The sequence below is a fragment of the Typopeltis vanoorti genome, chromosome 14 (assembly GCF_054136105.1).
Source record: "Typopeltis vanoorti isolate ZY-2024b chromosome 14, IOZ_Tvanoo_1.0, whole genome shotgun sequence".
In the NCBI taxonomy this organism is placed as follows: domain Eukaryota; kingdom Metazoa; phylum Arthropoda; class Arachnida; order Uropygi; family Thelyphonidae; genus Typopeltis; species Typopeltis vanoorti.
In genome coordinates this window covers 5,280,463-5,296,019 of record NC_143562.1, presented here as the reverse complement: position 1 = coordinate 5,296,019, position 15,557 = coordinate 5,280,463, and the positions used below count along the sequence as shown (strand labels likewise).

The following is a 15,557-nucleotide window of genomic DNA, read 5'->3' as shown; positions in this document are numbered from 1 at the left end:
GAAGGTGAGAAACTTTAGATACTTAGGTTCAACAGTGGAAGAAGATGGAGGAGCTGAGAAGGAAGTGGGATGCAGGATACAAGCGGGTTGGAGGAACTGGAGGGAGATGGCTGGAGTGTTATGCGATAAGAGGGTGCCGATCAATCTGAAAGGCAAAATTTATAGGCCAGCTATGACATATGCTATAGAAACTGTGGCCCTGAAGAAAAATAACATCAGCAGGATGGAAGTAGCAGAGATGAGAATGCTTAGGTGGATGTGCCGTGTGACCAGAAAGGATCGTCTGAGAAATGACTATGTCAGGGGAACAGTGAAAGTTACGAACTTAGGAGTGAAAATACAGGAGGCAAGGTTGAGATGGTTTGGTCATGTGATGGGGAGGGAGGATGAATATGTGGGAAGAAGGGTCATGCAGATGGATGTGCAAGGAAGGCGGAAGCGTGGGCGGCCAAAGAAGAGATAGAGGGAGCTGGTAGAAGAGGACTTGAAGATGAAGAACTTGGATGTGGTGACAGCCCAAGACAGGAAGGTGTGGAGGAGACTCATTACAAACAGCGACCCCACTTAAGTGGGAGAAGCTGCAGAAGAAGAAGAAGAAGATGATGATGATGGTAGTGGATCATATATTTCAGAGAAAAAAATAATCCATCATCCATGACAAATTAGGTAAATTTAAAACAATCTGCTAACCATTCATAGCAAATGCTGAATACTAAAAGGATAACATCTAAGTAAACTTTAAATAACAATACTAAAGATATATTTAAAAAAAAAGTAATAATAATCCTTATTAGTTATAATAATAAGAAACAGAATCTTCATTCTAAGGAGACGGCCATCATTCTGATTTAGATTAGGTGGATGCAGTAAGGCCTCAGAACTGTCTTTTAACCATATGATCATGTTTAAAATGGTTTCCGTGAATTAGGCATGTGCTTCTCCAGAGTATCCTGGTTTGCATGTCAACTCCATGTGCTACTACTTACCTGACTTCTAGGATCAGATATTGGTATTTGCTATGCTTCTTATCTACTGAATATCCAAAATACCAAAAAATCATCAAACTTTTCTTATATGTATCCTCAAGAGGTGTATAGGCTACTATGACAGCACATATGTAAGATTACATTATTATTAATCTTCTATTAACAATTTTCCTCCAAATTAGTCTCTTACTTGTCAGCCCCCGATACTGTCATAATCAACATTTTGGTCTTCTAAGGTGCTTCCAAATGAATCTGTTCATCTGGTTTTTGGTCTTCCTCTGAATCTTTTTTCTCCCATTCTATTTAAGACCGTACCACTCTATGTTGGTATGGTCTATTTAAAACCATACCACCTGAGATTAGCTATACTAACGCATTCCTGAATGTTAACAATGGCAAGTTCTTTCTTAATATCCTCATTTTTAATGTGATTCTCTCACTCTGTTTAAGTGACCAGATTATACCTAAGATTAGCTCTGCTAATATATTCTTGAATGCAAACAATGTCAAGTTCTTTCCTAATATTAGGATATTATTCTAAATTTTAATATGGTACTGCCATTGATGCTATCTGTTCACTCCCTTAATCTTTTCTCAGAAATCTCATATCTGTAGTCTCCAGTCTTATTTCTAACCCATTTCTGAGATCATAAGTTAAAATTGGTTTGAACAGTCTCTTATATACAGCTTGATCAGTGTTTTTTGACTAATTTTTCTCTTATTCCATATTAGTTTATTCATTTTGCTTCCCACCATATCAGCTTTGTTAATTCTGTTGTCTATTTCCCATTTCCCATGTTGTCTATTTCCCTAATTTGTCATCTTCACTAAAGATTATGCCTAAATAGCTGAAATTTTCACTTCTCAATTCAGGACGCAGTGGATTTTTTTTATGTTTCTGCCTATCTTGGTCTTTTTATTGTTGATTTTCATAATAAATTTATTAAGCAATTATTCAGTTTGGTCAGGGAATCCTGCGAACTTGTACTGGATTTATTTAGGAGTATAACATCATCTGCAAAAAAGTAAATATCTGAGATTAACATTTCAGACAAAGGAGATCACTTAGCATTGATATTAGTTAGTAGGAAATTGAATAAAAAAACATCAGATTCCTTGAAGCTGATGTTTTTCTAAAGAGGGTAGAATCAAAGAATTCTAATCTCTTCAAGATTCTAACAATATTCCAGAAACACAAGGGATAAGAACTGTATGTTCAACAGGGCTGTTGCAAGAAGGAGGACTGTTTGAATGTATATATTGGATTTTACTCTGGTTAAACTCATTTAAATTGTATGCTGGCCTGGTTGGCTGAGTGGTTAGCGGGTCTGCTCTCCAACCAGTGGGTTATGGGTTCAAATCCCGCTGTGGACACGGATGTTTGTGAATACCTTTAGATGAAAGATGAATTTCATTTTTTGGTGTGAGACTACTGCCCCACATATTGGATGCCTGAAATGTCTTTAAAAAGTTCCACGTTCGGTCTCTAGAGCAGGATTTCTGGATCAAGTAAAAAAATAAATAAAAATACCAAATATGTATATCTACTCTATAATATAAAATGATAAGTCTTTTTTTGTAACGTTTTCGTGTCACGTTATTTGAAATGTTTTGAAACTCGGCTACCCTGAATGTCGAGTCATCAGAATTCAAGGAGAACCGGCCTACCAGCCCAGAACTCAGGGGGATTGGGCGCCAGGGGGTGGAACTCCCCATTTCGAGTTGTCAAAATTCGATTCATCAGAATTCAAGGAGAACCGGCCTACCAGTCCGGAACTGGGGGGGGGGGGAGTCCCCTATATATATATATATATGACAGAATGATCATTGACTCGGTTAGCATACATAGTTTTATGGAAAAAATTGAATGACTAGAACCGAGATTTAATTAAAAAGGTTTTAATATAAACACATTACTAGTTTCGGCCTGTAACAGCCTTCTTCAGGTGACATTATAAAAGAAAAAACACTAAACATTGAGGGTGAAAAGACTATGAACAACATAGACAGTCTTTATACATAATTAGCATGAAAACGTTGTAGTTGTATTTGAAGCTGTTCTTTCATTTGTTGCATTGTTGGGAGAGCTGTAATCATGTACTGGCGTTCACGTGATGCAGCAAGCACGCACTCTCCCAACAATGCAACAAATGAAAGAACAGCTTCAAATACAACTACAACGTTTTCATGCTAATTATGTATAAAGACTGTCTATGCTGTTCATAGTCAATGAACAACATAGACAATGTTTCAATGTTTAGTGTTTTTTCTTTTATAATGTCATCTGAAGAAGGCTGTTACAGGCCGAAACTAGTAGTGTGTTTATATTAAAACCTTTTTAATTAAATCTCGGTTCTAGTCATTCAATTTTTTTTCATATATATATATATATATATATAGAAAAAAAAATTCTTAGCCCACAGTAGGAATGTATTCTGGGCTCACAAATAAACCTTTCATGGATAGGAGCTACATAAACAGGTTGAATAGTGGGGGAATTCTTGCTGTAAGCCTAAATGCTTACAGCAAGACCTTTAAATTAATTTTTTGGGAAAGATAATCAGCAAAATCATGTTGTATGTATCTACAAGCGAAGGTATGTGAGGTGTCTGAAAGATGACAGAGTTGTCTTAAGCACCAGAAGAATTGGGTAAACATAATGTCTAGGCAAGTCATCTACATTCTCCTTTTCCATTAAATCTGATAGTGATGAAAGCTGTTTTTTAGCAAGCTGTTGATTTGCTATAAAAAAAAATTCGATAGTTCATTTGAATGAATGAATAGTGGAATGTCTTTCAGATGGTTCTAATTGGGGAGGGGGGGGGGGGAGATGGTGTAGTAGTGCTTTCTGTGGAATGAAAGTTGTTGATCTGATGTTAAAAAAAAAGTGATCAATTAATTTTCTGACTGTGATCAGATGTCAAAAATGTCACTGACGTAGTGGACCCAAAAAAGAGAGCATAGGCATAAATTATATTCTTGTTTACTTCTTTACCCAAGTGTGAACAAAGTTTGTGCTTGAAGTATCTTTACGACGAATCCTACTTGTATAATATCATTCGCCTTGGTATTCCATAATGCAAAACATTATGGGAAGGGCCATATACAAAAATTGAAACAGATTTGTTTCAATCTTTATAGGCCTTATGGACATTCGTCTTTCTCATTAAAGTATAGAATCATTAGTGGATAAAAATACTATAAAGAAACTATGATTGTATTTTGGAAGGATTCCTTAATTCTGTGAATTTGTAGAATTCAGTGATTTCAAATATATTATTTAATATGTGCAATTCTTGTTTTATTATTGTTATTTACGTTTAATTAATCAAGTGTTATCCTTCTGGCATATGCCACTTTCCATAATTTGACCAGTTGTAAGTTTGGCCTTGTTTTGAATTTATCTAATTTATTATCACTGATGATCATTTATTATGGTTATCTGATTCATATGAATAGCAAATATTGGTTAATTTTCTTTGTTTACATGTTTTATGTCAATAACAGTTTGTATTGTCCAAATCACAATTCACTATTCTGTAATGATAGTGCAGTTGAAATGTGAATAAGATCCCATGATGACTACTGTCTATCTTTCCTAATTACTTAAGATAAAGTGTTCACCACATACCACAGGTGCCTTTACAATATTGAAATTTGGGAATCATTGTAATCCAGTCATGATGAAACTCATAGTGATATCTGATATTTGCTGGCCTACTCCATCAAAAAATCAGTAATATTCACTTGCTTATGTAACACTGTCAGAGGAATGGGCAAGAATTTCTCTGACATTCTTGCTCATTCCTTGGACAATTTTGATGATTTATTAGATTAATTCTAAGGTAAGTAACAGTTGGTTCGCAAAATGTTACTAATGATTAAATTATTAATTAACATTTCTGCTTTTCTCTCTCTAAGCTTATATATGATTGCACATAGATATACAGGTAACCCTCATATAACACGAATGTTAGGTTCAACAGAAATACTGTGTTATGTGAGACTCAGATCACACAGAAAAAGTAGGGTTATGTTCCAAAATCTTTTTTTTTTTTTTTAAATTTTATAAACAGCAATGGCATATCCAACAAAAAATATTTTTATTTAATTCAGGTAATTCATATAAGTTAAGAAAACATAAACTATGAAACAAAATGCATTGTATAAACTTATAAAAATACAAATTGTACATAATCTTCATTGCACATAATGCATAAATGGTTTAGGTAAAATTAAATTAAATTAAAATAGAAAGTGCATATTTTAATCATCAGCACTGTCTTCAAAACGAACATTACTTGGATGTTCTTTATTTATGAGTGGTGGACGTCGCCATCACTTGAAATCTCTTGGATATCATTTATATAATTCTCATTGCATACATCAGCTGGTTTAGTTATCAAGAAGTCAGTAATAAGATCTTGCATACCACTAGGCTGCAATTTCATAATATGGAGCTAAACAAAATCCAATTGTCTTGTAAATTTTCCAGAGCGCTCCATTGAGGGATCATTATCCGTAAAATAACTTCCTTTCTTGCCAAGTCCAAACTTCTGCTAATTTCTTTAAACTGAATTCTTTAATGGATTCATCACAATCAGTATCTTCAGTAGAACTTTCCTAGCCTTTTGGTTCGACATCATTAATTGTACCAGTTTCTCCTCATTTAAATCTATTTCCCCATCAATTAATTCACTAATTTCGTTTTCAACAATATTTCAAAAGCCCTCTAAGTGGTCATTACTATAAAAATAAAATTTTTACATAAGAAGGCATTACATATTGTATGTAACTCACCAGAAAATGAAGTGCTCAGCTTGAGATTAACACACTTGTGATTTTTAATGCACTTTCCTGGCAGCAAACGAGGACAATTTTCACCAATAAACACTTTATACGTTAAACAATTGACATACATGTGTGCTACTAAAGGATATTTTCCCTAATATAAATTCACTACTTATAACTACATGCGCAATACAGGCAGACACAAATTTAACGAAGATAAAATTTGATTTTTAATTTGCAGGGTGAAAAACACGAAAAGATAAAGGGTTACTACAATTTGTAGACTGTGTTTTTTATCGAAACTGAGTTGTATAAATACCGCATTGAACAAGGGTTACTACAATTTGTAGACTGCATTGTGCGAGGGTTACCTGTATTTCATTACAAAACATCTTAACTGGTACATGAATATGCATGATTTGTTTGCAGCTTAAAGTTTTGAATTCATAGTATATAAATTTAGCTTATTGATAATTTGGCTGATTTTTTTTTTATATATAAAATCTTAATTAGGTTAATGGAACCGATATGTCAACCATGAGCCACAGTGAAGCCATACATTTCTTAAGAAATGCTCCAGAAACTGTACTGCTGAAGCTGTTTCGATGCAACCCTCCTCTTTCTCCAGCTTCAATAGAAGATGAACCACCTTTAACAAAACCTCTGAGGAGAGAGGCCATTCAGTTACTAAGTGATCGAGTAAAGAATAAGAACAGTAGTAGCTCATCTGAAAAAAAAAGAGATTACAGAAAGATAAAGAAAGACAAAACAGATGTTTCCAGCAGTTCTGCTGGAAGCGAAAATAGTAGTACTACATCATCCAGCAGTGGGCAAGAAGCTGTATTAAATAACAGCAGTATAGAAAATCCTACTTCTGAAGAAGACCTCTCTAATAGTGGCCCTGGCCTTCAGAGAAGCCAGCGACCAAAGTCACTAGACATGTTAAATACATCAGATAGAAAACAAAGGTTAGCTAGTCTGGGAACGGATGAGGATGCCTTGCATAGGCAGTCAAGTGTTATTGTTCCTACAAATAATTTAAGTAATAAATCATCAAAAACTGGAAATTTAGAACACCAGAACTCTGAAAAAGATAGTCAAGTATTATTGAAATGGAGGGGAACGACTCTTCTTTGCCATAATTCAGATACATGTGATAATGCAATGACACAAAATTCCAGTAACTCATCAGACAGCAGTGCTATTTTAAAAGTAGGTGATAAAGATTCATCATGTTCCAGTAACACTGAAACACCGGAGGAGGCTTTGGTCAGTCCAATTCAGTCACATGTAAGTATAAAAACTGTGATTTTATTTTGCATTTGAGGATTTATCACAAATTTGCTTCAGTTTTATTTTGGCTGTTAAATAAAATATGTTTTATTAGAATGTTAACTAGTTTTACAAGACACAGAAAATTTTTCAGACTTAGATGTGTTTATTTGGTTTCCTTCAACATATGTGCATTTGCTATGTTATAGATAACTGGGCATCAGGGATTAAAAGAATACATTCTTACTTGCACTCTCCAGTGATCTTGGACTATAAAGTATAATTGTTGTTACTGGCAGGGTGCTTTTCCTGTCAGATGATAAGTTGCTCTTCTTTTTTATGTTCTGAATGAATAGTACTTTCATGAAATAAAATAAAAAAAAACTGAAATATCTCTTCTCTCTCTCTCTCTAATCAAAAGTCAAGTGGCACCTCTCTACCTGCAGGAAAATGGATTTGAGTACACAATATGCAAATTTTGTGGCATGTAAAAGAGATTAGCAGTTTGCTTGAAAGTCATTTAGCCCTTGTATACCTAATAACCAGTACATAGAAAGAGTTAGCAGCATTTCAGATGATAGAAAATGTCTGTAGTGCTGTTGCTCAATAATTAAGCATTCCCACATCCACAGGTAACATATTGTGCCCAAGATACTTGTGCACAGTATATTGTGCCCAGGTAGAACTAAAATACTGATTGACAGGAGTCATTACTCCTTGAAAGGGCTGGTTACTTCATTGCCTTCAAACCACAAAACAGAAACTCTGTTTTGGGTATTTTGAACATCCGTAAGCAATCTTGTAAGGATTTCCATAACATAACCATATGCCATGAAGTTCATGAAAAATTTGAATCACAAACCTTTGATAATAAATGCACATCATTTGGAATGAAGTAATGTACACAGAACATGGATTGTGGAGGAACAAGTCATGCTGCATTATGATCTTGCAGTCTGATTTTGAGTATATATAAAGAATGCCAAAAAATATATATCTATGTGTTGTCTTATTCCATTGATAAAGTTTGGAAGTAGCATTTAGATGGAGGTCAGAGGGTAGATACCTCTCATAAAATAGATTAGGTTCATTGATCAATTTTGTGTGTCCTGAATCATTGGAACTTTATGGTGCTATCCCTCTCACATTTCAACATGATGATGATGCATAAATATATGGTATGGAGAGAATAATATGAGATTATTTTAGTTGGTAAAATGGATACCTGTTTTTGCTAATTATGAAATGGAGAATCATGATGAGGATAATCCTCTTCCTGGGTCTAGCTTCCACTAATGAGATCTCAGATCTTAACTAGTCTAGGTAACTATCTTTCCCAAAATCTGCTTTTTTTGTTATTGGATATTAAAGCAGTTTAATATAAAATCAGTAGCCTCTATATACATATAGACTAGTTGTGAAGATACCCTATGTGCTATTTCTGTTTGCTTATGCTTGAATCAAGAATTAAAACAAGAATATAATTTTTTTTAAAAGTATAATATACTCCGTAACCCAGTGGTATAACTTTCTACAGCTGTCGTTAAGGACACGTTTTGTTAATGAAACATATGATGAATATGTAATTCTGCAACAGATATTTTTGCAGGGAGTACTCATCAACCATTTTTCTAACTCTTGAAAAAAGAAACAAATGGCAGAAACAACATGGTTGGAGTAGCAGGAGTGCTAAAATAAGTAGCACTTCATTTTAAGTTGCTTAACCAAGAATAGCATCACCATCAGTACCTGATATATACCCCGAGGATGCTATCATAGTACAAACATGGTTAGGTTACATTATTATTAGCTTGTTATCCATGGTTTTCTCCTGTATTAATCTGTTTTTGTTGGATCTTACATTTCAGTCTTCTGCAGTACTATTAACAGCAATTATCCATCTAATCTCTGCCTTCCTTTGGGTCCTTTCTTCCTACTTTGGCTTAAAGCACCTGTTTTTTCTAAATTGTTCTGTTCTATTCAGTTACGTGCCTATACCTTTCATAGATTAGCTCTGCTTAACATTCTTGAATGCTAACAGTGTCTGGTTCCTTTCTATTATCTTCATTTTTATTACGGTTCTAATATCGATGCCATCACTCTCTTGATTGTTTTCACAGCACTCTCATTCATAAGTTAAAATTTGTTGAAACATGTCTTATGTAATGCTATCTTTGTGTTTTGGCTTATTTTCTCTTTTAGTCCACAATGTTTATCAACTTCACCTCCACATATCTTTTTTGTTACTCTATTATCTATTTCCATATTTAGTTTGTCTCCTTCAGTATAAACTAATAACTAAGAACTGATTTAGTATGTACCTAAATAGTTAAAGCGTTTTATTTGGTTTTGTAAGTTCTCTATCGAAAATGTTTGATGTTTTCCACTTGCTTATTTTCATAGTTTCTTTTTTATTGCTGATTTTCTTATTAGATTTATTGCAATGGTTATTCAGTTAAAGAGTATGAAAACACACAGAAATGAAAGAACTGAGTTGAATATAATAATATCATTTTAGTTCTGTTTTACCTTGGTATTCCTTTCACTTTCAGGTTATAACATTGTCTGTAGAACTTGATAGAGGATGGCATGGCAGACTGGGCTTCAGTCTTTGTGATGATGGAAGAATAGAAAATTCTCTCCTGCCTTGTGCACCTGTTGTCAAAGCTGTGTATGGGGGGAGTTTAGCTGACAAAGATGGAAGAATCAAGACAGAGGATAGACTGACTGAGGTAGGTAGTCACATAATGTCTTTTATAGTTTGATACGTGTTCTTATGCATCTACTTTTAATAGTAATTCTGCTAGTTTCAAATGATTCAATATTTAGTTAATTGCTGAATTAATAATATCAATATAATCATGTCTGCAATGTATATATAGGTAAATAATCAGTCTGTCATCGGAAAGCCAGCTACTGAAGTAATTGATCTTCTGAGGAAAACTAGAGGTGTTGTTAAAATGAAATTTGCAAGGTAAGAAATCTATTAATTATAACAAAATACTATAGTTTTTAATTTAAATTGTAGGTATGTGTATGTTATGCATGGGTAGCTTCCATATCTTATTCACAACAGCTGTCTTTTGGTTGGAAATGCTTAGGTTCAAATCTTATCCGCAACATGAAGAACTTTTATAAGGGCTTTTGAAATGAAGGTGAATTAACCACATTCACCCCTATTTCCCAGAAACTTGGGTTTGTTTTTCATCTTGCAAGATAGATAAAACTAGTTAGAGAATATGCTCAATTGACAGACAAAGCAGACTGTGCTGATAGAAGAAGCTGCCCTATCAGAAATTAATTGGTTTGTATAAAGCCAAGTTACTTAGTCATGACAGTTTAAGCCTTTGAAGATTATATATATATATACAGGAATACCTTGTATAGCGCGGTTTTGAACAACCCAGGTTTTGGTCTAATGCGGTTTTTATTATTACACTTATCATTATTACACTGACATTGTCAACACTGACCGGCGACTCCTGGGCACCACAAGTGAAAGTCGAGAGCCAGTAATTATTCATTTGGCTCTCACATAGACACGTTCTTTCCCTGCGGCATTTTATTATTTACGTTAATGTTAGTATTTAAAATTTTTTTATTATTTAAGTATGAGTGAAAAGAGACAAAACAAAGAAGACACTGTTGGTGTAACAAAAAAAACGCAAGTGGTTGGCATTAGAGAAGAAACTTGAAATTATAAAATGTCACAAGAATGGTGCTTCGTTTGCTAAAATAGCTTGTGAGAATTCAATGAATGAGTCATCTGCATGAACAATTATTCAGAGCAAAGAAAAGATTAAACAACATGGAATGAGCACCGCTTCTTATATTTCATAAGTGATCACGAGAACTCTATCTTCTACAATGGAAAATATGGAATGCAATGATCTGGATTGATGATTATAATCAGAAAAAGATTCCTTTGAGTCAAATGATAATCCAGGCAAAAGCAACAAGTCGATATGACAAAATAAAAGAAAATGAAAGCGAAAATGAAGGAGGTACAACCAGTGAAACTTTTATAGCAAGTCGCGGGTGGTTCTACAATTTCAAAAAGCATATGGAACTCCATAACGTAAGAATCCAAGGCGAAAGCGCAAGTGCTGACACTAAAACTGCAGAATTATTTCCCAATGAATTGAAGGAGCTTATTGAGAAGGAAGGCTACACAGATGATCAAATTTTTAATGCTGACGAGACTGGCTTGTTCTGGAAAAGAATGCCATCGCGCACATTTCTAGCAGAGAAGGAAAAAACACAAGCTGGGTATAAAGTGTCAAAAGACCGATTGACACTTTTACTTGATTTAACTTGAAGCCACTGTTAGTGTGCAGAGCGAAAAACCCAAGAACAATTTACCTGTTCATTGGTGTTCCAATAAAAAAAGCACGAGTGACTTGTTCAATTTTCGGAGACTGGTTTAAAACTTGTTTTTGCCCTGAAGTTAAAAGCTATTGTAAAAAGAATGATATTCCTTTCAAAATTTTGCTTTTATTAGATAATGCACCAGGCCATCCAACTCTATTGACTGACTTAGATGAAAATGTCAAGATTCATTTTTTCCCTCCAAACACAACATCAATTCTGCAGCCGATGGATCAAGGCGTTATCTCCACTTTCAAGGCTTACTATTTAAGACGAATGTTTGCTCAAGCTATTAAAGCTGCAGCAGCAGAAGAAGATTCTTGGACTTGGAGTGAATTTTGGAACAAATTTAACATAAAAGATGCCATTCAAAATATTTATGAATCTTGGCAAGCGGTGACTCAAAGCAACATGAGAGCCATATGGCATAATATCTTCCTGCATTGTTCAAAGGACTTTGTTGCCTTTACAACACAGAAAGAGGAAATCTCAACAGAAATTGTTACAGATGGGCAAAGATCTTGGTTTTACAAGTTTAGATTGTAACAATGTGTATTGATTCTCATTCAAATGATCTGGATGATGAAACCCTTTTGGAGTTGGAACAACAATGAGCCTATGAAGCAGAAGAAGACGAAGATGACCCCACTGATGTCATGGTTGAAGAATTTTCCTTTGCTGACCTTTCAACTTTTGTGAGAAAAATCGACGAAGCTTCCGACTTTCTCATAAATGCCGACCCAAATTTGGAAAGAAGCATCAAAGTGAGACAAAGTCTCAATAATGCCATCAAATGCTACAGAGATCTAGTACTCGAAGAGACAAAGAAGACAAGGATGGCTCAACAAACATTAAAAGACTACTTTAGTAAAAAGTAAATTACTGTATGCTAAAATTGAAGCAATATGTGTTTTGTTTTCTACAACTTTTTGTAGAAAACAAAAGGATTTTATTTGTTATTTAGTTAATTAAAATAACAATTTTTGTAATAAACAAACTAAATTGAAAACCTTTATAAATAGACCTCGAACAATGCGGTTTTGCATAGCGCAGATGCTTATTAGAACCAATTAACTGCGCTACACAAGGTATTCCTGTATGTATGTATATATATGTATATATATATATATATAAAAGCTGAATTGTGTATGCATGTGGAGAGGGGAGAGGGCTGTGGATAGAATATTGAAGATAAATATCACAAATATGTGGCAGTATGTTTTAGAAGATATCAAAAAAAGCTTAGAAATGGAAGAAAGAATACTCTAAATTGAATCAAAGATGATAAAAGCAACATAACTGAAGATTATGGTACCATTTATCGCTTTTTTCAATTAACAGGAAAAAACACATGGGATAAGTAATACTATTCATTTAAGGCCATATATTTCAGCATGAATATTACAGCGGCCACCACCACCACCAGTGGTGACAACAGTTAATTACAAAATAGAAAGTGAACAGTGGATGATTTAAAAAAGTGAGAGCTATTTGATATTATACATAAAACAATGCAATGGTATAACTGATGAAATATTATAATAGTGATAATTGATGAGCTCTTTAAAAAAAAAATATTGATGTGTGATATAAGATATTCCCATATCTTAGACAGAGAGAGAGGAAGTCATTCTGATTTAAGTTTGGATGGTGAAGTAAAGCCTCACTGCTTTCTTTAAACAAACATTCAAATTTATACTGACATTGATGAAGTAAACATGTTTCGGACCATAGGATGTTGTGGTCTATATCTGTTTTTTGCTGTGCCATGATAAATTTTTCACATTTACTGTTGTTAATGTAAGACTAGTGTTCTTGTATTATTTTTTCCACAGAGCATCCAGTTTGTCCAAAGTAAGAACAGTCACAAAGAACTTGGTAGACACCAGAAAGAGCTAGAGGAAATCATTTATCTTTTGAAGATGGGAAAAATCATGCTGATAATTTGTTGATAGGAAGAAAAGTAGCCACTAAATTATATTTCTAAAGAATTCTGGATTTGGAACTCAACATATTGTTTCTTGATTTGAGCTAAGATTATAGAAATTAAAAAGCTGTTGCATGGTCTGTTGCTGAGAAGCTATTGATGTTCCTGCTGTAATAGTTGAGGTCTAGAACAAATAATATGGCACATCACAATAAAGTTTTTATAATTTCAGTCTTCGGTGATGGATAGTGAGCTGATTGCTGTTAAATGTACTGTCCAGTGAAAGTAGGCTTTCGATAAATGGAAGTAATTAATTCACCTGATGGCAAATGAAGGAGTAGAATATCTAAAACGAACAATTTGTTGGGGGAGGGGTTTCCATTTCCATACTGAATTTAAGTCGTGGATGTAGGTTGTTTATATTCAATAAAATAGTAAGTAATGTGTCTTCATTATGGGACCAAATAGCAAAAACATCATCTATATATCGAACCCAAAATGAAGGCTGAGGATGTATGGCCTAGAAAAGGATGTCTTCTAAATGTTCTAAATAAAAGGAAGTGAGGAGGAGAGTGGACTTCCTATTGTTCTTAAGACTGTAAACTTTGTTCTGACAAATAAAATATCCAGCATGCATTACAAAGTCAAATAATTTCATTATACCCTGCAGAAATACTTCTGAAAGTTGTAGTGTATCCTCAAGAGGAATATCTGTGAAGAAAGATTCTATATCAAAGCTAACATTATATCAATGTGTTGTAAGGAAACATTTTTTACATCATCACTAACTTCCTATATACAATTTTCCTCCAAATCAGTATGCTGCCTGTCAAGACTCCAATATTATCAGATGTTATATTTCTGCCTGCTAAGGCACCTTTTACTGTATCAATCCACCTATATCTTGTCATTCCTCTGGGTCTTTTTCCTGCCAACCTTGCAGGGAACACTTGTTTTTTATTATTATTATTACATAACACATCCAGGGAGTCAAAAGACTCATCAAGGGAGGGCATCTACTCTACAACTCTTCGTCTTCACCAACCTCAACTACCTTCATCTACCACCGACCACCACTAGTATCACAGACAATCACAAACATCCGTGCCCATGATTGGATTCGAACCCACAGCCTTTTCGGTGGTGAGCGGATACGCTAACCATTTGGCCAACCAGGCCGGCAAAGTTTTGCTAATCTTTGCTCTCCCATTCTGTTTAAGTAACCATACCACTTGAGATTACATCTGCTAAGACATTCCTCGATACTAACAGCATCAAGTTCTTTACTAATATCCTAGTTTTTAATATGATATTGCCATTGATGCGATCTGTTCATGCCCCTAATCTTTCTCAGGACTCTCATATCTGTTGTCTTTAGTCTTTGGTCAAGTGTTTTACTTCTGATCCAGTTAAAATTGGTTTGAAACTGTCTTGTATACAGATAATTTAGTGTTTTTGATAATTTCTCTCTTATTCCATATAAATTTATTCAGTTGACTTCCTACCATACCAGCTTTGCTGATTCTGTTGTCAATTTCCATATTTAATTTACCATCTTCACTAAAAATCGTGCCTAAGTAGTTGAAATGTTTTACTTATTCTATAGGTTCTCCATTCACATTGCAGTTAATATTTTCAATGTTTTTGCCTATTTTCATTGTCTTTGTCTTTTTAATGCTGACCTTCATACCATATCTATTACAACAGTTATTCACTTTAGGCAGGGAATCTTGCAAGCTTGTAGTGGATTTATTTAGAAGTATAACATCATCTGCATAAAGCAAAGAGCGGAGATTAACATCTCCAATTTTGATATCAGGTTTAATACCAATTTCCTTCATAATGTGATCCATATAGATAATGAATCAGAGAGGGGATAATGTACATCCTTGTCTGACACCAGATTTAACATTAAACCACCTTATTTTACTTCCTTCAATTCTAACTACTGACTTACAACTCAAATAAAGACTGAGTATTGCTTGATATAATGCCCCATTGACACCATCTAACTGTAGTGTTTTGTATAGCTTCTCTCTTGGCACCTTGTCATATGCCTTTTCCAGATCTACAAAACTTAAATACAGATCTTTCTTATATTCCCATGATTTCTCCACTATTTGTCGTAAAGTAAAGATCTGATCCTGATAGCCTCTATTTGACCCGAATCCAGCTTGTTCTTCACCATGCTTTTCTTCCACAATTCTTCTCAA

At 34.2% G+C, this 15,557-nt stretch overlaps 1 protein-coding gene across 1 annotated transcript in view; it reads left to right on the top strand.

Annotated features, from left to right (window-relative positions):
* Positions 1 to 15,557, top strand: part of LOC150099138 (tyrosine-protein phosphatase non-receptor type 13-like) — a 470,034-nt gene that overhangs the window by 437,821 nt on the left and 16,656 nt on the right. Inside the window, exons 31-33 of the mRNA XM_090403679.1 lie at positions 6,291 to 7,067; positions 9,602 to 9,781; positions 9,932 to 10,023. Of these exons, the coding sequence (XP_090259805.1) occupies positions 6,291 to 7,067; positions 9,602 to 9,781; positions 9,932 to 10,023 (1,049 nt within the window). The remainder of the gene's footprint in view (positions 1 to 6,290; positions 7,068 to 9,601; positions 9,782 to 9,931; positions 10,024 to 15,557) is intronic.